At 42.0% G+C, this 21,156-nt stretch overlaps 1 protein-coding gene and 1 long non-coding RNA gene across 3 annotated transcripts in view; one reads left to right on the top strand and one right to left on the bottom strand.

Moving 5' to 3' along the window:
- Window positions 1-9,831: 9,831 nt before the first annotated feature.
- On the bottom strand, window positions 9,832-13,584 carry LOC308552828. 2 transcript variants are annotated; one of them, XR_013998148.1, is made up of 5 exons: window positions 13,524-13,584; window positions 13,180-13,316; window positions 12,597-12,714; window positions 11,394-11,458; window positions 9,832-10,857 (listed from the first exon to the last, which is right to left on the bottom strand). It is a non-coding gene; the product is annotated as an uncharacterized lncRNA (long non-coding RNA). The 2 variants fall into 2 exon arrangements; XR_013998149.1 differs by lacking the exon at window positions 13,524-13,584 and having other exon boundaries at window positions 13,180-13,462.
- A 49-nt stretch (window positions 13,585-13,633) lies between these two features.
- PCCA (propionyl-CoA carboxylase subunit alpha) overlaps window positions 13,634-21,156 on the top strand; it is a 312,653-nt gene continuing 305,130 nt past the window's right edge. Inside the window, exon 1 of the mRNA XM_081127259.1 lies at window positions 13,634-13,808. Within this exon, the coding sequence (XP_080983385.1) occupies window positions 13,704-13,808 (105 nt within the window). The 5' untranslated portion in view covers window positions 13,634-13,703. The remainder of the gene's footprint in view (window positions 13,809-21,156) is intronic.

Raw genomic sequence — 21,156 nt, 5'->3', positions numbered from 1 at the left:
TCCAAAATAGTTATTTCATAATTTCATATGGTTTCTGCTGGTTCAGCAATTATTTAGGTAGAGGGATGGATTCCTGGATATCTTCTGTTAAATCCCTTTGTGTGTTTGTGTGTGTGTGTAACTTGACATCATATCCTGGAGATCTTTCTATATATCAGTACATAGAAATCTTCCTCATTCTCTTCATAGCTACATAATATTCTGTAGTATGGCTATACCAGGGTTCATTCAGCCTGCTCACTATTGCTGACTACTTGGGTTTTATCGAATCTTAACTGTTATAAACAGTGATGTAATGAAAAATCATGTGTATGTGTAAATTTGTACATGTACAGGTTACATACACAGGTATATCAGTGGGACTCATTTACAAATGTGGAATTGCTGGGTTGAGGGTAAATACACTTATAGTTTTGATAAATATTGCTAAAAGACCCTCCATAGATGTTGTACTTTTATAAATCCCATGAGTGATGTATGAGAAAAGTGCCTATTTTCCCAACGTTTCAATAACAATGTGTTTTAAACTTTTGGAATTTTGCCAATTTGATAGGTAAGAAATGACATCTCAATGTAATTTTAATTTTTATCTTATGAGTGAGGGTGTATATCTTTTCGTACGTTTAAGGGTTATTTCTGGGGGAAAAATTAAGAGAACACAGTGAACACAAATAAAATTGCATCCTAATTGCACCTCTTGAATGTTGCTTGTTAAATGTAGTAGTTAGATTTCATTGGGAAAACTGTCTTTGGAAGCTGAAATTTGTTGCTGCTTCATAGAAGACAAGCAGGAGATGAAGAGAAAGGAGAGCCAATTGAAGAGGTAGGGTAGGAGAAACTTGTTTAAAACACAGAATGAATATATGTGAGGGTGCTGCAGGACTTGAATTGGATAGTGTTTCTCAGTTTTTCCCATCCTTTCCTTTTAATGGTTTTGAGGGAAGGGTCAGTGTGATTATTCTAGTAAGTAAATTACAATAAGTTTTAATTGAGCTCCAAATACACAGGATATTTAGGACTCTTAAACTAGTTACTCACCTCTGGTGTTCCAGGCCTTTTGGGGTATATGACTTACTATATGGGTTGGAGTATAGCTATTATTCTCCTATTTTCAGCTGTTTTGAAATTGTGTGTGTGTAGATCCTATTTTAAATAACCATTATAAAGGATAAGTAATTTAGTTTGCTTACTTTTCTGGTAGCATGAATATCTCTGGAGAGCATGCTTAATACAAATCTTAAACAACTTGGGGGTGGGGGCACTGGGCAGATGGGAGGTTGAAGGGGAATGGAGCAGCACAGAGGACACACAGCTATAGCAATTTCCATGAGGAGGACCTGCCCAGGATCTAGTCTACATAACCAACAGTGCATAAGGGTTCCAATTTCTACAAACAGTGTGAGCCAGGTTGATGGAGTCTCAGATACAGTGCCCCCTTCCTCCTTTGTGGGGGAGGGCTCATCAAAGGAACAATGGCTTCTGCCAGCACTTCTATCTGGGAGAAAGCTGCCCCCAAGCTCTTGCCCTGATGCCAGACAATTCAGTTCCTCCCTGTATGTCCCTGGTGCCTTTTGAGCTGCTGCCCCAGCGGTGGAGCTCAAAGGGAGTTAGTTCTTTAAGAGGAGCTGCCTGGGACTCCTCCAGCCTCAGTCTCCCTCAGCCTGAATCCCTGCTGGTTTTTACAGCCAGATGTTAGGGGACTTCTCTTCATGGCACTGGGACCCTGGGCTGGGGCAGCCCGATGTGGGGCTGGTACCCCTCGCTCCTCTGGGGGGACCTCCGCAGCTGAGATACCCCTCTCATTTTTATCCCCTATACATACGTGGGTGTGGGACCAGCTCATTCTGAGTGTCCACCCCTCCTGCCAGTCTCAGTGTGGCTTCTTTTTTAATTCCCTAGTTGTAGGACTTCCATTTAGCTAGATTTCAGGTGGTTCTGAATGATGGTAGTTCTGTAGTTTAGTTGTAATTTTGATGTCTCGGCATCATTTGTTATAAAAGAAATTCACATTGAAATATATTGAGATACTATTCTTCACTTATATGATTGACAGAAAATCTCCATGGTGTTTCCACACACCTTGTAACATCTTTTCAAGGATGTTTATATAGCAGAGACTGGGAGGACAGAAATGGCCTCCCTCTGGGACAGAAGATTTATTTCCTCACCAGGACAATAAAGAGTAGATTCTCTTATCTCATCTAAAAGTCTAGTATCTTTTGGCAGCATCCACAAAACTGTGCCCATCTAACTTGTTTGCCAAGGAGGGTAAAATCCCATTCCCTTCCTGGTTCTTGAACAGCAGAAGTCCCAAAGCTTGACAACACAGTGTTGGTAAGCCTGGGGAGAAACAGGTGTTCTTACGCATTGATGGTGGGGTGGGATTGCGGAATGGCAAAACCCCTCCGGAGGGAAAATTTGGCAATATTTAACAAAATTTTGTGTGCATTTACCCTTTGATGCAGTGATTCTTCAAGGAACCTAGCTGAAGATATACTTCCACAAATGCAAAATGCTCGATGCTCTGCACTGTGAAATTATTTGTAATATGAAAAGCTTGAAGACAAATTCAAGAATTCATCAATAGAAGACTGGTTGAATAAATTAGGGTATATCCACACCTATATACACACATACTTATACATATGTATTTATACTTATCTTTGTGAAAAAGCAGGAAGAATAAACAAATTTTTGAAAATGGAAATGGTAACTTACAGAGGATGGATAGAATTGGTGTAGGGAATAGGGGTGGGAGCAAGAATTCTCTGAGTATCCTTTTTTATAGTTTTGATTTCTGAGTCATGATTTACATATTTAAAAAATAAAATTAAGTCAAATAAGAAAAAACAAACCCTAACATTGAACACAAACAGAAACAAATGAATGGAACTGAATATAATCACACCAAGAAAATAATTACTTAAAAGTAACTTTGGGACATAGAATACTGTAACATTTTTTAATATATGTTTTCATGTATTTTAGAGAGAGAGGAGGGAGAGAGAGAGAAACATCCATCAGCTGCCTCCTGCATGTCCCCTAGTGGAGATCGAGCCTGCAATCCGGGCATGTGCCCTGACCTGGAATCAAACCAGTGACCTCTTGGGGCATGGATGAGCCACACCAGCCGGGCTGCTATAACATTTTCAACATAAACTCTAAGGACAAAACTGCAAAGATATTTTGAACTGCATTCAATAAGTTTATTATTAGTAATATTGCTGGTCTTGTACTTTTGTAATTATAAAATATTACAAAGTAAGTATATTTTTATATATTAAAACAAGTAAAACAAGTAAATGTTATTAGGAACCAAGATTCCAAGTTAAAAAGATAAGAAAAAAACTATAATGTTAAAGTTTGAATTGAACTATCAATATAAACTCCCTCCCTCTCTCTCTCTCTCTCTCTCTCTCTCTCTCTCTCTCTCTCTCTCTCTATATATATATATATATATATATATATATATATATATATGTCTTTTAATTCAACAAACTTTTATTGTGTGCCTACTATATGTACCAGGCACAGTGAACAACAAAGATATAGTTCCTACTCTGATATTTACAATAGACACATATATTAAATAAAGAATTGCACAGCCTGGCTGGAGTCGCTCAGCGGGTGAGAATTGACCTATGATCCAGGAGATCGGGGTTTGATTCCTGGTCAGGGCACATGCCCTGGTTTTAGGCTCGATTTCCAGTGCGGGGTGTGCAGGAGGCAGCTGATCAATGGCTCTCTCATCATTGATATTTCTGTCTCTCTCCCTCTCCCTTCCTCTCTCTGAAAACAAGAAAGATTTATTAAAAAAAAAAGAATTGCACAATAATTACAATGGAATTAAGTCTAGCACTTTGCCAAGAGTTTCACCATTATCATTCAACATAGGAAGTTTCCCAGCCTGAAAAGCAGCCCAGCCTGAAATTGCAGCCTATTGTTAAGCCAAAATACTTAGTGCCCACTTCAAGAAAGAATAAGTGGCCCTGGCCAGGTAGTTCAGTTGCTTACAGCGTCATTCCAGTATGCCAAGGTTGCAGGTTCGATCCCCTATCAGGGTACATACAAGAATCAACCAATGAATGCATAAATAATTGGAACAACAAATCAATGTTTCTCTCTCTCTCTGCCCCCCAATCAATAAATTTAAAAAGAAAAAGTGCTCAGAGTGAGGGCAACCTGTGCCTAGCAACAAACAACTGGGATCACTCCAGGTGTATGGGAGTGTTAGTTTTCTGAGGACAGTAATAAAATGCACAGGCTGTTGCCAAATTGCCCAGGTTTGTATAGTCTGCCTGCCTTTCCCAGACAAGACCAAGAAATGTTCTGTGTTTCCCCAACTCCCATTAACGAGGAACACCCTGCTTTGGAGCCAAACAAGGTTATGAAAGGAACTGGAAGCTAGTTTTCAGACCATAACTTTGGAGGGAAATAAATGCCCAGTGGGACCTTGAGTGATGGTGTCATGCACCAAGATTGGTTTAGTGCCAGTTACTGAATTTATAGTAGAGAAGCTACTATAAGAGCTAAATTTAAAGCAAAAGAGCTCAGGGTTGCCCAGCTGATTGTGGCTCAGCGGTTGAGCATTGACCTGGGATCCAGGAGATCACTGTTCAATTCCTGGTCGGGGCACATGCCCGGGTTGTGAGCTTGATCTCCAGTCGGGAGCGTGCAGGAGGCGGCTGATCTATGATGCCACTCTCATCATTGATGTTTCTATTTCTCTCTCTCCCTTCCTCTCTCTGAGATCAATAAAGATATATTAAAAACAAAAAAAGAGCTCAGGGTTGAGCTTAAGTAGATGTCAGTCTTGTAAGGTCTGTAAAGGTGAGAAAACCTCTAAATATATGCCATCTGTTTCCGATTTCTTCCTAAAGCTCTGTTACTGTGAAATCTAATTACAAAGACTAGCACCCATGTAAGGTCCACAAGTGGAGATAGGAATCTCCCTTTCTGGTACAATGTGGTAAGTTTCAGATTTCTGGTTGTCTGGACTATTGAGGTGTTTGGCATCTAAAAAGTCACTAGTGGTTGAACTCTAGCTGGTTTGGCGTCGTGGTTAGAGTGTCAGCCTGTGGACTGAAGGGTCCCAGGTTCGATTGTAGCCAAGGGCACTTACCTCAGTTGCAGGCTGGGCCCAAACAGGGCATGTGCAGTAGGCAACCAGTTGATGTGCCTCTCTCTCTCTTCCACTCTCTCTGAAAAGCAATGGAAAAAATATCCTTGGATGAAGATTAAAAAAATAAATAAAATGAAAAATAAAGTGTCACTTAGTGGTTGAGTCCAATTATGTAGGGAACCAATTGGTACCTAGAAACTGGTACCAAGTGAAGCTGGGTGGTTCCCAAATGACAGTGAATACAAACTGTACAGTTGGTTTAACTGTATATTAGCCATGTCATACGCAAACTGTAGTAAGTGATGGACATATACCTTCATATCTATCACTTACTACAAAGGGCAATATTAAGGATAGGCACTCTCTAGGCAGGGGTGAGATGACAAATTAAAAACATTCTCTGGGAGAGTGGGAGTCGAGGAGTCCCTAATTTTAATGTTTTCTGATTTCCATTATGTAAATATTTCCACAGGCTGATTTCAAGCTACAGGATTTAACAACCATCTGGCACGATTCCTGAGAATTTAGCAATTGATTCTTATAATGGTTCTATCAAACCATTGCTTATAGGTACCATAGTGAAGAGATCACATGATCTCACTTATATATGGAATCTAATGAACAAAGGAAACTGATGAACAAAATAGGTCCAGAGACATGGAAACATGGAACAGACTGACAGATCTCAGAGGGAAGGGGGGAGGTGGAGGGCAGGAAGATATTAACCAAAGAACTTACATGCATATATATATAGCCCAGGGACAGACAATAGTGCAGTGAAGCCAGGTGGAGGGGGGCAAAGGGGGGAAATCTGTAATACTCTCAATAAAAATAAATTTAAAAAAGAAAAGAGATAAGCTGTCCTGGCCAGTGTGGCTCAGTTGGTTGAGTGTCATCCCATGCACCAAACAGTCACAGGCTTGATTCCAGGTCAGGGCACACATCCAGGTTGCCAGTTCAATTCCTGGAAGGTGTGCATGTGGAAAGCAGCAGATCATGCTGATAACATGCTGTTTGTCAACAATCCAGAACCTTAAACTAAAAAGGGTGAAAGAAACTATCTAGGAAAATTAAGAAAACATACATACAGATTAAAATGTGACAGTGTATTGCTCCAGCTCCCTGACTTCCCATGCTCCATTCTGATAACAAACACAACTACCAAAACACATTCATATCCCATTGGGGCAATTTTATACAATCCACTTGGAGGTGCTCAAAGAAACTTTGGTTCTATTCTCTTTCTATCTTTACAGTTTTGCCAGGATTTTATTGCAGGCAGGTAGGATACACACTAGAAACATCCTTGACTATACTTTAAAGTGTCTTCACCCCCACTGTTGGATTAAGATGGTCACCAAGCTATATTTACTATGGTAAGAAGACTGAAGAGCTTGCCTACTATGTTAATCAGCTCTCTGGGAAGGGAAGGGGGTGGGATTCTCTCTTGAAGTATGACACACAATTAATTTAGAAGGATATAATCCTTGATTACCTTGGGAAAGAAGGTATTATGGCCAATATGAATGTTGAAAAACCTCCGAGTCCTTTTAAGTCATAAATGTGCTATGATTGTCCTTGGTTGACAATGATATTGAAATCTGGAAACAAAATAATTTGTAGGCAGTTATTGTACCAGTTTTAGTGCTTAGCAATTGGGTATCTCAGTAATCTTTATCCAGGAGATGGGAGCAGTAAAGCAGAGCTGAGGAGGTTGTTGGTAAGTGTGCAGAAGAAAGTCTGAAGTGACTTTTAGAAGGGCCTGCTTGCAGGACCGGCCCTTGGTTGGATTCTGGACTGTTCCTACTGTTCTCCACTAGTAAGTGTGGCCTGCTGTGCTCAGACTGTGCAAACAATGTGGTTTATGCTGAACACTTGCTTTCCTTCTGGGAATCTTACTTGCTAGGTAGAGGGTGCCTACATGACCAGCCCTCAATGCAAATGCTGGTCACTGAGTCTCTAATAATAGCTCTCCCTGGGTAGAAACATGGAACATTTGCATTCTCATTGCTGGGGGGAAGAGTGTGCTCTGTGTGGCCCCTCATGGGAAGGTGATGTGGGTTGAATGTGTCCCTCCAAATTCACATGTTGAAACCCTAACCCTGATTGAAACTATATTTGGAGATAGAACCTTCATGGAAGTAATTAAAGGTTGACTAAGGTTATAAGGTGGGGCACTGAACCAGTAGTATTAGTGACTTTATAAGAAAGGATAACAGTGCTTTGTCTCCCTCTCCTTGCACACAAGTGCATGGAGAAAAGGTCATGTAAAGACATGAGGAGGCAGGAAGAGAGCTCTGGCCAGAAGCTGAATTGGCCAGGATATTGGTCTTGAACTTGTAACCTCCAGAACTGTGAGAAAATAAATCTCTGTGGTTGAAGTTACCTGGTCTGTGGTATTTTCTTATGGTAGCCCAAGGAAACTAACATGGCTTCCTTCAGGAGGGGCAACCTGTCTCTCAAATTTATAGATTAGCATTCCCATACATTATTACATACCTTTATTACTTATGTATGTGTTCGTGAATAATATGAGGTTTCACATATTTTGAAGCTTTGGTGAAAATGGTATCAAACTGTGTATATTCTTCAGCAGCTTGTTTTTCTTTATTATTTGTTTTTTGCTCCATCTTATCTTTGTGAGATTTAGCCATGTGGATACTTTTGCTTTACTTCTAGAATGATGCAAAATGCTTTCTAAAATGCAAATACAACATCACTTCCTGGATTAAGATGCGTCAGGTTTCCCAGCTAGGTAACAGGGATAGAAACACAAGCATCTAAAGAGAATAACAAAGGACTAGGTGTGGCAGTGAAGATACTTTTGAATGTTTTGGGGGAGGGAATTCCAAATCTTTCGCTATCTCAAGAGAAGTAGAGAATTTGGAATTTTATGCAAAAGCTGCCACAATTTAAAAAAATTTTATTTTTCAATTTTGGTTGACATTCAATATTACTTATATTAGTTTCAGGTGTACAGCATAGTGGTTAGACAACCATATAATTTACAGTGCTCCCCCTGATATTTCAAGTACCCACCTGGCACCATACAGTTACTGCAATATTATTTATTATATTCCCTATGCTGTACTTTACATCCCTGTGAATATTTTGTAACTACCAATTTGTATTTCCTAATCCCATCACCTTTCCCACCCAGTCCCCCAGTTGCCCTCCCCTCTGCCAACCATCAGTTTGTTCTCTGTAACTGAGTCTGTTTGTTTTGTTTGTTCGTTTATGCTGTTCTTTAGATTCTGCATATAAGTGAAATCTTATGGAGTTTGTCATTTTCTATGTATTTCACTTGGCATAATACTGTCTAGGTCCATCCATACTGTCACAAATGGTAAGATTTCACTTTTTTATGGCTGAATAATATTCCACCGTATATATATATATGTACCACCACTTTTTTATCCACTTGTCTGTTGATGGGCACTTGGGTTGCTTCTGTATCTTGACTATTATAAATAACACTGCAATGAACATAGAGGTTCATGTATCTTGTTGAATTAGTGTTTTGGATTTTTTTCAGATATGTACCCAGGAGTGGAATTGCTGGGTCATAAGGCAGTTCCATTTTTTTTTTTAAGGAATCTCCATATTGTTTCCCATAATGGCTACACCAATGTATAATCCTACTAATAGTGCATGAGGATTTCTTCTCCACATGCTCACCAATAATTTTGTTTGTGGATTTATTGATGAGAGCCATTCTGACATGTGTGAGGTGATACTCTGACAAAGTTTTTTAAGCAGCAGTCTAATTTATTCATAGTAATAGTGAAAAATATTTCAACACTTTGATTTTGAAGAGTTCATTGTCAAAATTTATGAATTATGTAATTTAGTGTTAAATATTCTTTCACTCCATTTTCATAAAAAAAGAATCTATTTTACTCTTTAAAAAAATGTTTTTATTGATTTTAGAGAGAGAAAGGGAAAGGAGGAGAGAAAAACATCGATGTGAAAAACATCAATTGGCTGCCTCCTGCATGTCCCCTACTGGGGATCAAGTCTGCAACCCAGGCATGTGCCCTGACCAGGAATCAAACAGGTTACCTTTTGGTGCATGAGATGATGCTCAATCAACTGAGCCACAACTGCCAGGGCAAATCTGTTTTACTCTTAAATACTACCTTTTGTCATATGATGCATATAAAAGTCCTTTTTAGTCCTACAATTTTCCTCTATTAATAATGTATTAGGTTGTGTAGACTAACTGCTCTAGCAATCCCCAAATCTCAATGGCCTAAGAAAGTAAAAAGTTTATTTTTTGCTCATGTCACAGTTCAGTGTGGGAAGGCAAGAAGGATCTGTTTTCCTTAGTCAGTGAGATACTGAGGTTCCTTCCATCAGTGCCTACAGGAGTCTCAGCAGATGAGCAGAGGAGAAATGGGGTGAAGGGCTACATGGATATTTTTATGAGCCAAGCCTAGAGGCTAGTGTATTTTACTCCCACTCACATTCCACTGGCCAGGATGGAGGTACATTACCACATCTAACTGTAAAGGTCGCTAGGACATGTTGCCTAGCAGTGTGCTCAGAAGGAAGAGTCAACATGTTTGGAAAGCAGTTAGCTAGTCCTTCATGTCCTCAAGTATCTTAGATATTTTCCTTACAATCTATAACTGTAAATGGAGAGGGCAAAAATATATATTAGTAGTGCTCTGTTAGGACACATATTTGGCTACTGTAACAAAGACACAACAAAACAAACCATAGTAACTTTAATAAGATACAATGTTTTTCTCTTTTGCATAAAAATCTGAGCAAAACAGTCCAGGGCTGATATGGCAGTTCCACAATGTTAGGTACCTAGAAGCTCCCTGTACATTGTTTTGCCTTCTTCACCTGTCTGTCTTCCTTATCACCTAAGATGACAACTTTGCCCCTACCCCTCTTTGTGCCCACATTCTGGCAAGCTGGGAACAGGAGAACATGGAAGGCATGCCCCTTCCCTTTAAGGACACAACCCCAAACTTGCCCATGTCACTTCTGCTTGCATTCTATTGGTCAAAACTTAGTAATATGGCCACTCTTCCTGTGATGGATGTTGGCAAATGTAGTTCTTACTTGAGGACCATGTACCCAACTAAATTGTGAGTTCTTTTACTAAAGAAGAGGAAGATAGATACTAGGGGACAACTAGCATTCTCTGTCACAGTCCATCCCTTCATCACTCAAATAGTTATGCACAACTTCTCCCATTCTTGACCCATGTACCACTCAGGATTCAGTCAGGGAAGTCGAGCTGTTATGAATAATGGAGGAGTATGTCTATTCCTCCTATGCATTCTTGAACTGGAGAAGTAATCAAGATGTGGGGTCAGGAATTCATTAGGCTCACTTTGCCACAGACCCAAGTCAAAACTCCGCTAAGCACCCAATCTCAATAAAACCTTACTTTCACTAGAACACAACGACATTTTTGAGTGTGGCCATGACATAGTATCAGTTCAGAGCCAGGGTCCCAGAAATCCCTGGAAATTCTGGTTATTTTTCCTTCCCCAGCACAGTCACCTTAGTCAGTGGCTATAAGCTCCTTTCAGAGGATCAGAAAGAGAAGTTAAAAGTTTGCCTGATGCATTGGCGGAGGTGGACAAGTTGGAATCTGAGGGATAGCTGAGAAACCAAGCATGTCTTGACGTCTTGACTGCCAATGGGAATGTGAAGATCTTGTGGAGGGTTCAAGGAGAAGCAGTTGCTTCTGGATAGCTACTGCCTCTGTGGGTCTGCAATCAAACATCTGGTGGTGAACCTGGGGTTGTTGGTAGTCAGCAGGATGCTGGTGGAGACTGAGGACGAACTGAGATCTTCCAGGAAACTATGTTACTTATCTTACGGTAACAACCTTCTGAGAGTAATGGCTACCACTTCACTCCTGCCTACATATCTTACAATTCCTCTTTTGGTTAACTCTAGCCAGGTACCACATAGGGAAGAGGATTTGGGGAAATGGTTTCCAAACCAGCACTCCTCGCCTGCATTTCCTCCCACTTGAAGACAGCTAAATATATAGCGTTCAAATCAGAATCCCTAGATAGAATGTCGTCTTGCTATTTGTTGTGCATGTGGCTGGTCATGATTCCCAAATTTATACCCCTATCTTCTCTCTGTTCCCACCCCACCATACAACAGTACAGTAGGTAACTAACTATAGTAAGACACAATGGTTCAAGAATAAGACTGGCATTTGACTTCTCAAGGGCAGCTCTGGAAGCTGGAAGATGATGTAAAGATGCTTTCGGAATTCTGAGAGAAGACTTACGCTTCTGGACGTGACATCGTAATGGTTCCACACTGGTTCCAGATAGAGTAACTGGTTTCCTTCCACTACGGATAAATAGGAAATTGAACAAAATATCTGAAAACTGTTTCCAGACATTGGGAACAAGCAGCAGGGATTGGGAAAGGATAAACATCCCAAAATGTGCGGCACAGCTCAGACTGCCGCCCAGCTCAAAATGCCAATCATTCTCCCTTGAAAACACTGTGTTAGAATCACAGGCTGTATCAGTGATGGTGACAGCAATCTTGTCTAAGATTTTGAAAGTGACCATTTCACCAAAGAGGTGCTATGGCATAACAAGGGTCATTAGCTTTCAGCTTCTGGTTTGCTATTTTGGGGTTGTCACCATTATTATCACATATTTCAGGTTTCATTGTCAGCATCTCCCTTCTGAATACTAAATTATGAGTTGTAGCATAGAGTTTTGGCTGCTATAGTAAAGGCAGAAATAACAGTGATTTAAACAAGGTAAATGTTTATTTATCTGTCACACAACCCTTCACGTATTAAGCAATAGAGGCTGATAAGATGCCTCTATGGTGTCTGGAACCCAGGTTCCTCCTATCTTACTGCTATGCTATCGTTAACAGGCTCCTGTCTTGTGGGTTGAGATGGCTGCTCAGCACCAACCAGCATATGTTCTTTCAGAGAGGAGAAAAGGGGAAATAGAGGGCATGCCTCTACTCTTTAGGGCACAATCCTTACATTCCACAACCCAGCCCTTAGTCACAAGGCCACACCTCTTGCAAGGGAGGCTGGATATTGCAGCCTTTAGCTGGGTGGCCATGTGCTCAGCTAAAACTCAAGAACTCTCTTACTGAAGGAATAAGTGGAAATAGATATTATGGAACAAATACTTTGTGCCACAAGTGCCTTTCATGAAAAGAACGTCTATAAAATGAAACAGATAGGACCTAAGGAGAACCAATTCCAAAGGGTAAAAATGGGAGGAAGAAAAGAAAGAGAAAAGAAAAGCAGATTTCCTGGTAGGAAATGATTCCAGCCATAGATCCAAAGGTGAGAAATCCTGTGGAACTGATATTTCTTTTCATTTCGTCTGTCATGAAAGTTCCTACTTACATTTTAAAATCCCATTAAATGTCACCGCTTTGATATTCCCAACCGTTTTGTTTGTATCTCCTCTGGCATTTGCCATGCTGTATCATATTCAAGGTGACCTACCTTTGTAACTCATTCAAGGTGACTCTGTTAGCAGTGGGAAAATGATTAAGAGCAGAGCTCCTGATTCTGCCCTGTTTACAGGTGAGATGACCTGATGTTTGAGATTTTCTTTAAAATACTACAACAAAACATAAAAAGGGGGAACGGATGAAACAAGATTGATAAAATGTAGATTTATTGATGGGTGCCTGGGTGGTCATAAAACGGTTTTCTCTCCGGTGTATGTTAAAAGTTTCCATAATAAAGCAAAACAAAAGCCTAGGCCCTGAAGACAGCCAGACGGGGGTTCAAACCCTCGTTTCACCAGTTACTAGGGGAGTGACTTAACCTGTCCATTAAGGTCAGCTTCTCAGGCTGAGAATAACGTATGGGCCATTAGGGTTCTTGTAACGATTAAATGAGAACGAACTTGAGGCATGTAGCACAGGTGTGGCCCTTAGCTGAACTACTAAGGGGCCTGCTTATAAGCAACTCGACTCTGGTTACGGCTAATTCCCCTGAGGCGGAGGCAGGACCTGAGCTCGGATCTCCTCTTTCTAGACCTAGAGCGTTCTTACGTCACCGCCCTCGTCCAGAACCTTACCTTAGTTTGGTGCTTCGCAACTCAAACGTACAGGAGCACAGCTGGGCACAGGGCTGTCATTTAGAACGCTCAGGGCTGCGGGGTGGTCGTGGGCGGGGGACTCACTGGTACCGAGCGGCCCGGCTGCGTGTTGGTTGCTAAGTGGATCCCGGTACAGTACGGGGTTGACCCCAAGCAGGGCGGACTGAACTCACGCGCCCCCCCCGCCTCGCTCACCCCGGGGTTCAGTGCGGCGGGCACAGCTGCGCCGGGTCCCCGCCGGCCGCACCGCGCACCGCCCCCCCCCCCCCCCCCCGGCCGCACCGCGCACCGCCCCCCCCCCCCCTCCGGGTCCCAACGCGCACCCTCCGTGTAGCCCGCTCCCGGCTCGCGGCGTCGGTGCCTTTCGGCTCCCCCCGCTCCCACGCGACGGGGGGCGGGACCGCGGGTCCCTGGCTCGTGATTGGCCAGAGCGTAGGCTCTCCCCTTTCCGCCCCGCTCGGCGAGGTGAGAGGTCAGCCGAGCGCCGGTCGGCTGGGGCGACAATGGCGGGGCTCTGGGTGAGCGTAGGGTCGCGGATCGCGGCGGGACGGCGTGGGCAGCGAGCGCCGCAGCAGCTGATGCGGGGCGCGGCGCTGTGCGCCCTGAAGGTGAGGAGCGACGGGGCTCCCCGCGGGCCTGGGTTTCCCGGGCTCCCAGCCCCGCGCCTCCCGGCGGTGTCCGTGCGCGGAGAGCGCCCCGGGGGCTCCCGGTGGACACCCGCGGATTCCGCGGCGGTTGGGGAGCCAAGTCCTTCCCCCTTCGGAGTTCGCGTGGGGCGGGGCGGGGCCGAGCGGCGCCCCCGCGGCAGCTGGTGCTCCGGGGCCGGGGCCGGGGCCGGGGCCGGGGCCGGGGCCGGGGCCCGGGCCGCGGGCGTGCTTTCTGCTCGCCCAGGGAGCGGCTGACAGACCTCGGCCGCCGTGTGCCTGCGTTTCCCGTGCAGCGCTCCTTCGCCTGAAGGTCTGGGCTTTCCCGAGCTTCCCGGGTGTATTTTTCAGGGTCCTTACAGCTTCCATTTCCTCCTGCTCTGAACGGACCCTGGGTCGCCGCCGCAGTGCAGTTAGGGTCGTGGGTGCCTCAACTTTCCAAACATCATACGTGTCCACTCTCACATTTGAGTGGAAAGCCTGTTTTAATTGCATTACATCATGGTATACGGCGTATGCATCCTGTGAGTTTAATTTTATTTCCTACGTAGCGGTCAGCCTGGTTTTTATACTTTTCTCAACACGTTTTTGCCGCTGTTGTGTGTGTCCTAGGGTTTCACGGCGGCGGCCTTGACTCGTGTGCTGGGTGCTTGTGTGGGGCTGCGAACACTTTTCTCCACATGGAGCCCCTCGTAATTTATAAGCAAAGACTCCCTGACTTACTTTCTTAATAGGGTTTATTAGGCCACTTGAACAAACTCTCTAAAATGAAGGTCTCCCTGAAAACCACCTGCCATCTGGTTCGGCCTGCTTGCTAAACTTCCTTTAGAAATATTTAAAAAATTGACACATAACTTGATTTATTGTCATTGAAAATTGGAAGGCACTTAAGAGATGATCTGGTGCATTCTCCTCTTTTAAAGAGGAGGGAACCCCAGCGAACAATGTGAGAGTGGGAGCTGCTAGTGCCAGTGGCTGTGAGCCTGCACCTGTTAGCTTTGCCAACTTCAGAAAGCTGTCTCAGAGAACAGTGTTCTTCGCGTTGGTACCCAATTTGCTGTTTTGCAGTTTTTATTGTTTTTAATCTTTTAATCTTTCTTCGCCACATCAGTAGCAGATACAAGATTGTTATGTGTATACATAGGAGGCTGCATGGTGTAGTGTAAAAGTGTGGGCATTAGTCACATAGATAAAGTTTTGTGTGGCATTAATGAGACAAGTCACTTCACTGGGCCTCAGCTTCTTGCTTTTAACTATTTCCCCTCCAATAAATCTTTATTGAATACTATCGTGTTCTATCTCTAGGGAACAAATATAGTTTCTGCTCTCTTAGAAATTTTAGTCTCTTAGGGAGAGACAAGTATAAGATGCTAGGGGAGAGGTCTTGGTGCTATAAGAAAATAGAATTGAGAGATTTGACCAAGTCAAGATATTGAGCTCTATGTTCTAGATACTGTTATGACGTTTTACTTGAATTAATTTATTTAGTCCTTACAACAGCCATATAATCCCATATACAGATGAAGAAATTGAGGCTTATGCGAATGGCTCAAGACTAGGATTTAGAACTCCAGAATCTGTGCTCTTAATCATACTATACTGCCTAAGGTAAGGAACTATTTTCCTTTGGAAGTGAAAAAAAAACAAAATTTGAAGGACAAAGTGACTTTTCTAGTTAAAGAGAGAAGAGATGAGTTCTATATGTGTGAGAACAGCATGTTCAAAGGTCCTGTGGCCAGAGGCAATGACAAGATAGAACTGAGAAAAAAACTTCTGAGGCTCAGGTACAGAGACTAGATGGTGCTGGAGAGGTAGGTAAGAGCCAGACCATGTTGGGCCTTGTAGACCATGCTCTTAGGTTTGGTCTTTATAGCAATGGAAAGCCATTCATGATGGAGGTGGGAGAGATTCCACTGCCATACTTTAGGTTGGAGAAGCTGAGAGAAAGTTGTTACTGTACTTATGTTATACACTTGTTATACACTTATTGTATAATATTTAAGCTTTGATTTTTTTACCCCGTTTCTTTCAGTGTGTTGGCAGAGACTGCATCTTGTCTATTTTTGTGTTCTTAGCACAGTGCTTGACACAATAGGTGCTGCTGAATGTATGACAAGACTGACTGGAGTAGAGAGTTACTTTTCCAAGTAAAGAATTCCTCCTGGAGGTGGGATGAGTCTCTGAAGTTCACTATCACTGTAGGGGAAGTTGAGCTGCGACTTAGCTTCTCTCCATGCTTTTAACCTTGAAATGTGCTTCACTGAGTCTATGTTCGAAGCAGAACTTTCTGAAGACTTTATTGCTCCCATTTCTCCCTCTACCTCTGCAAGCCAACTGCTAACTCTAGGCTCTACCCTGGAGAATTCTAACCATTCTTTTAGTCAGTTGGCAGAATTTGCTTGCATCTAAGGCATATGTAGTTTACCTGCTAGTCTTATTTGTTTTGTTATCAGCTTTTTAAACACATTCTATTTAAATATCCAGTGTTCCCTTCTGTCTACATTTTTTGCAGTGGCTCCAGGATGTTGGGTTTTTGGTAATTGCTACAGTTTATATGCCTTATATGGTTTTCATATATTATTTCTTATCCATGAACGCTACGTAAAAAATCCCAATTTTACAGAAGAAGAAACAAAACCCAGAGCAGTTAAGTAACTTGCTTATGGGCACAGTTGGCTGAGGTAGAATTTGAACCTTGGATGGTGTAATTCCAAAGCCTGGCTTTTTTCTGTCAAATGAATGATGATCTCATTATATGGTACATTCTCAAAACTTGAAAGCTTAGGCTTTATGTTCCTTAAAGTCCATGATTTTTTTCCTAGTCATGGAAAGGAATGTTTAGGCATATCTAAATGCTTTAGAATTTCCTTGAGGTAAACCTCCCAACATGCTTAGAGATTTCTGACAATCATTTGGGAAAAATATTAAGATTATTACAGAAACTGGTTTCTGGTATGATAAAATAAAATTCTTGTGGACATTATTTATACATGGCTTTTGGATTTTTATTGTGTTCTTAAGAAGTTCAGAGTAGAGGAGTGATTTTTAAACTTTCCTGAATAAGGAGGAAAGATGGTGACATTTTTCCCTTTGGTTTTGTTAATCCTTACCCAAGGATATTTTTTCCATTGTTGTTTTTTTTAGGAGAGAGAAAGGGGGCGGGACAGCGGGAGAGAAACATGGATGTGAGAGAGACACATTGATTGGCTGCCTCCTGCACACACTCCGACAGGGCCAGAATTGAACCTGCAACCCAGTTGGGTGCCCTTTACCTCCTGGGAATTGAACCTACGACTCTTCAGTCCGCAGGCTGACCGTCTAACCACTGAGTCAAACCAGTCAGGGCAGATGGTGACATTTTTTATCAAGAAGTGAAGGAAAAGAAGTTGTTTAAATGATTACAATTTTTAAAAAAGTGTGGGTAGATGAGAGAACAGAGATGACAAAGGAAATTTGGGAAGAATTTTTTTTTTTGAAGAAACATAGTATTTCATCTTTGGTACCAGGAGTCAGATGACTGCAAAGTCATACTAAGTGGCTGGGAAGAAAGAGGAATCCAGCGGCTGGTTTTTGGGTCAGCGATGTGAGGTGAAAGTTGGCATTGGAGTTGGGGAACCCTGAGGGGTAAGTGGGTAGGTTAATACAGTTGGCACTCCTCTACCTGCGGGTTTGCTGTGGATTCGGCCACAATCAACAAACCATGGGTTGGAAACGTTTGGGGGAAGAATATCCCAGAAAGTTTCAAAAAGCAAAATTTGAATTTTGCCACTTTCTGAGCACTATTATATGTTGAATCCACATGAATGGAGTGATGTATAGGTATTCTGTGCTGTAGCCCACATGCAAATGTAAGTTATATACCAATACTACGCCATTTTATAAAAGGGACTTGAGCATCTGTGGTTTTTGGTATCGGCAGGGAATCCTGGAACCAATCCCCCATGGATGCCAAGGTGTGACTATTTTATTGAATAAATAACCTTATTATCCTAAAGTAGGATTTCAAAGAAGGTAGAAGAGACAGTAGGATTTAGAAGACTGGTTTGAGGGAGGCAGTATAGCATTCATTCATCCATTCGTCCATCTAGAGATGGAGTTTTCTATCCATTCAAGAAGTGTTTTTGGAGCATCTGCCAAGTGCCTGGCACTAAGGTACACACTGAGGAGATCAGGAGAAATTAAAACATACTGCCTCACCATGTCCCTGATGCAGAGAGGTCGAGGAATAAAAATAAAGATTGAAGGAAGAATTTGATAAGGTCTTCAGTCTTTAAGGAGAATAATTTCATTAACATGGTAGAATATCATATGCAGAAATATTGTTTTACTTTGAAGATACTCTTCAATAGTTGAAGCAAATAGATACTTTTTGAAAAAAAATGAGGATATTGTATGATTTTTTAAAAAGTAGTTTATTTTGAATGTCTTTTTTTTTTTTACCCCTTTGGGAAAAAAGACCATAAACTGTGATGGGTTCAATATAGGGTAAAAATAAAAGTGAATTTAAAAAATGTTGGAAAATACATAATTTGATCAGGAAAACTAATACTGAATCCATGGGACACATATGCTAGCTTAAAATAACACAAATTTATTCTTTCACAGCTGTGGAAGTTAAACATCTGAAATCAAGGTGTCAGCAAGGCCGTGCTCCCTCTGAAGCCTCTAGTGAGGAGCCCTTCCTTGCTGCTTTGTGCTTCTGGTGGCCCTAGGCATTCCTTGGCTGAGACCGTATCCCTGTAATCTGTGCCTCTGTCCTCACATGGCCTTCTCTTCCTTTTCCCTCTGTGTCTCCTCTTCTTTCTTTTCTAAGGACACTTGCCATTGGATTTAGGCCATGACAGGATCCAGGATGATCTCATCTCACAAGATCCTTAACTTAAATATAGCTACAAAGATCCTTTTTTTTTCAAAAAAGGTCAAATTCACAAATTCCAGGACATGGACACATTATTCTGGGGGCCACCGTTCAATCCACTACACCTGCTATGTGCCAGACACAGGTTAGTGCTGGGAATATTACAGTGAATGTTTCTGCCCTCATTGTGGTTATATTTAAGTATAGGAGACTGACAGTATTTACATAAATAGATAAGTTCAAAGAGTGGTAAGTACTGTGAAAGGGAAAAAAAAGATCATGGGATAAAGAGTGATGCTGGTGTTGGGGGCAGTTACCTAAGGAAATAGGAGAGACATTTCTGAGCATGTGGATTTGAACAGAAAACTGACCCAGTTTGCCACGTGACGATCTGGGGGACTCGCATTCCAAGGGAAGGCCAAGGCAAAGCTCCGCATTTGGTATAATTACATAAAGGGTTGAACGTGGCCAGTATGGTTGGAGTGAAGTGAATGAAGGGGGAATGCTAGGGTATGAGGTAAGTAGGACAGTCATGTAGGGGCTTGTAGTAGAAATATATCCTAGTGGAGTCCATTGGAGGGTGTTAAACAAATTGGATTTACAATTTGGAAAGACCACTCTGACTGCTGTGTGGAAAATGACCTAGAGGGGTGTGGAGGTTGGAAGAGTGGAAGCAGGGAGACCAGTCTGGAGGCGGTTGTGAAAGTTCAAGTTAGAGATCATGGTAATTTGCACTAGGGTGGTAGCACTGGAGTTGGTGAAGACTGGTCAGACTTGGGATATATTTTGGAACTACAGCCAGTATTATTTGTTGTTGGGTTAGAAGGGAGATACAACAAAAGAGAGGATCCAAGGATTCTTGAAAGGAAGACACAAAAGACCACATATTATAGGATTCCATTTATATGAAATGTCCAGAATAGGCAGATCTATAGAGATAGAAAGTAGGTTAGTGGTTGCCAGGGATTGGGGGTGGGAGTGGGGTATGGGAGAGACTGGTAACAAATAAGGGGTTTCTTTTTGGTGTGATGAAAAATGTTGTGCAATCAGATAATGGTTATGGTTCCACAGCTTTGTGAATATACTAAAAACCACTGAGGTGTATGTTTTAAAAGAGTGAGTTTTGTGATATGTGAGTTATATCTCAATTAACAAAAAAAGAATGACTCCAATCATTGACCTAAATATCTGAATATGGTAGTGTTTTAGAGACCTGGATGGCTGAAGCTTGGGAGGGAAGATCAAGACAGCAGTTACATTAAAATACTTCAATTGAATTTATAAAATTCAGAGTGGTGGATTGATCTTATCTGTCACTTGTGGGGTATGGAAAAGGAGAAGTAGTTAGATACCTTCTCAAGTTGATAGAGAAGAGAAGCTGAGTTCACATTTAATTGTCAAATCACCTTCAAATGATTCTCATTTTTACAGCTGAGGTTAAGTAACTTGCCCAAGGTCACACAATAATTTAAGTCATAATGCAGGATTTAAACTCAGATAGGACTTTAACGCCTTCATTATACCATGTTAACAAACTTAGTATAAAAGAGAAAGTGCAAACTTACATGTTTTGGGCACAAAAACTAGTTTGAGCTTCATAGTGATAATGGAGAAGGAGGAAGCAGTAGGCTATAAAGCTGTCCCAGACTCGGAGTAAAGGACATCTGTCCATCAGGATAAACAAACCTTGTCCTAGCAATCCAATAAATACCTCTCTGTTACTCAGTTTGCAAAAAATGCAGTGATATTTCCCATCTCAATTGCTATTAATTTGAAACTTTGTGAAAGTTACAGTTGTGTAAAAACAGTTCTGTGGAGGTGGGATGGGTAGGTTTCCTAGAAGCAGAGCCTGAAAAGGGATTTTGTGCAGGTTGTGGTCAGAGTGAAGACAGCAGGATAGAGCAGGGGAAACAATGTCAAGCAAGGAAGGGCCCTAGCTGGAGAGGAGCTCCAGTGTCATCGTTAGGGGAACTCTGGGGCAGTGGTTCTCAAGCCCAGGACTCCTGCCAGTTCTGCAGCAGCATTACCTGGAAACTTGTCAGAAATGCAAATTTTCCGGCTGGACCCCAGGCCTGCCAGTTAGAAGCTGGGGGTGGATCCCAGCAATCTGTTTTAACAAGCCCTCCAGGTGACACGGTTGCATAGTAAACTTCTAGAAGCACCGTTCCAGAGCAGACATGCCCAACAGAAGAATAATAGCGCTCACATTAAAAAAGTAAAAGGTGAAACTAATATTAATGTGTTTTATTTAACCCAGTATATTAAAAATATTTCAACATGGAAATGTAAAAAATTGTGAGTGAGGTCTTTTACTTTTTTTTGTATTAAGTCTTCAAATCTGATGTGTATTTTACACTTGGAGCACCTCGGAATTTGGGCTGGCATATTTCACATGTCAGTAGCAGCATGTGACTAGTGGCTGCCACATAGGACAGCCAGCTGTGAAGCACAGAT

This window comes from Miniopterus schreibersii, assembly GCF_964146895.1.
Source record: "Miniopterus schreibersii genome assembly, chromosome: 2".
NCBI lineage: Eukaryota > Metazoa > Chordata > Mammalia > Chiroptera > Miniopteridae > Miniopterus > Miniopterus schreibersii.
Note: the sequence above shows the minus strand (reverse complement) of the source record. Positions and strands in the feature narration are given on the sequence as shown.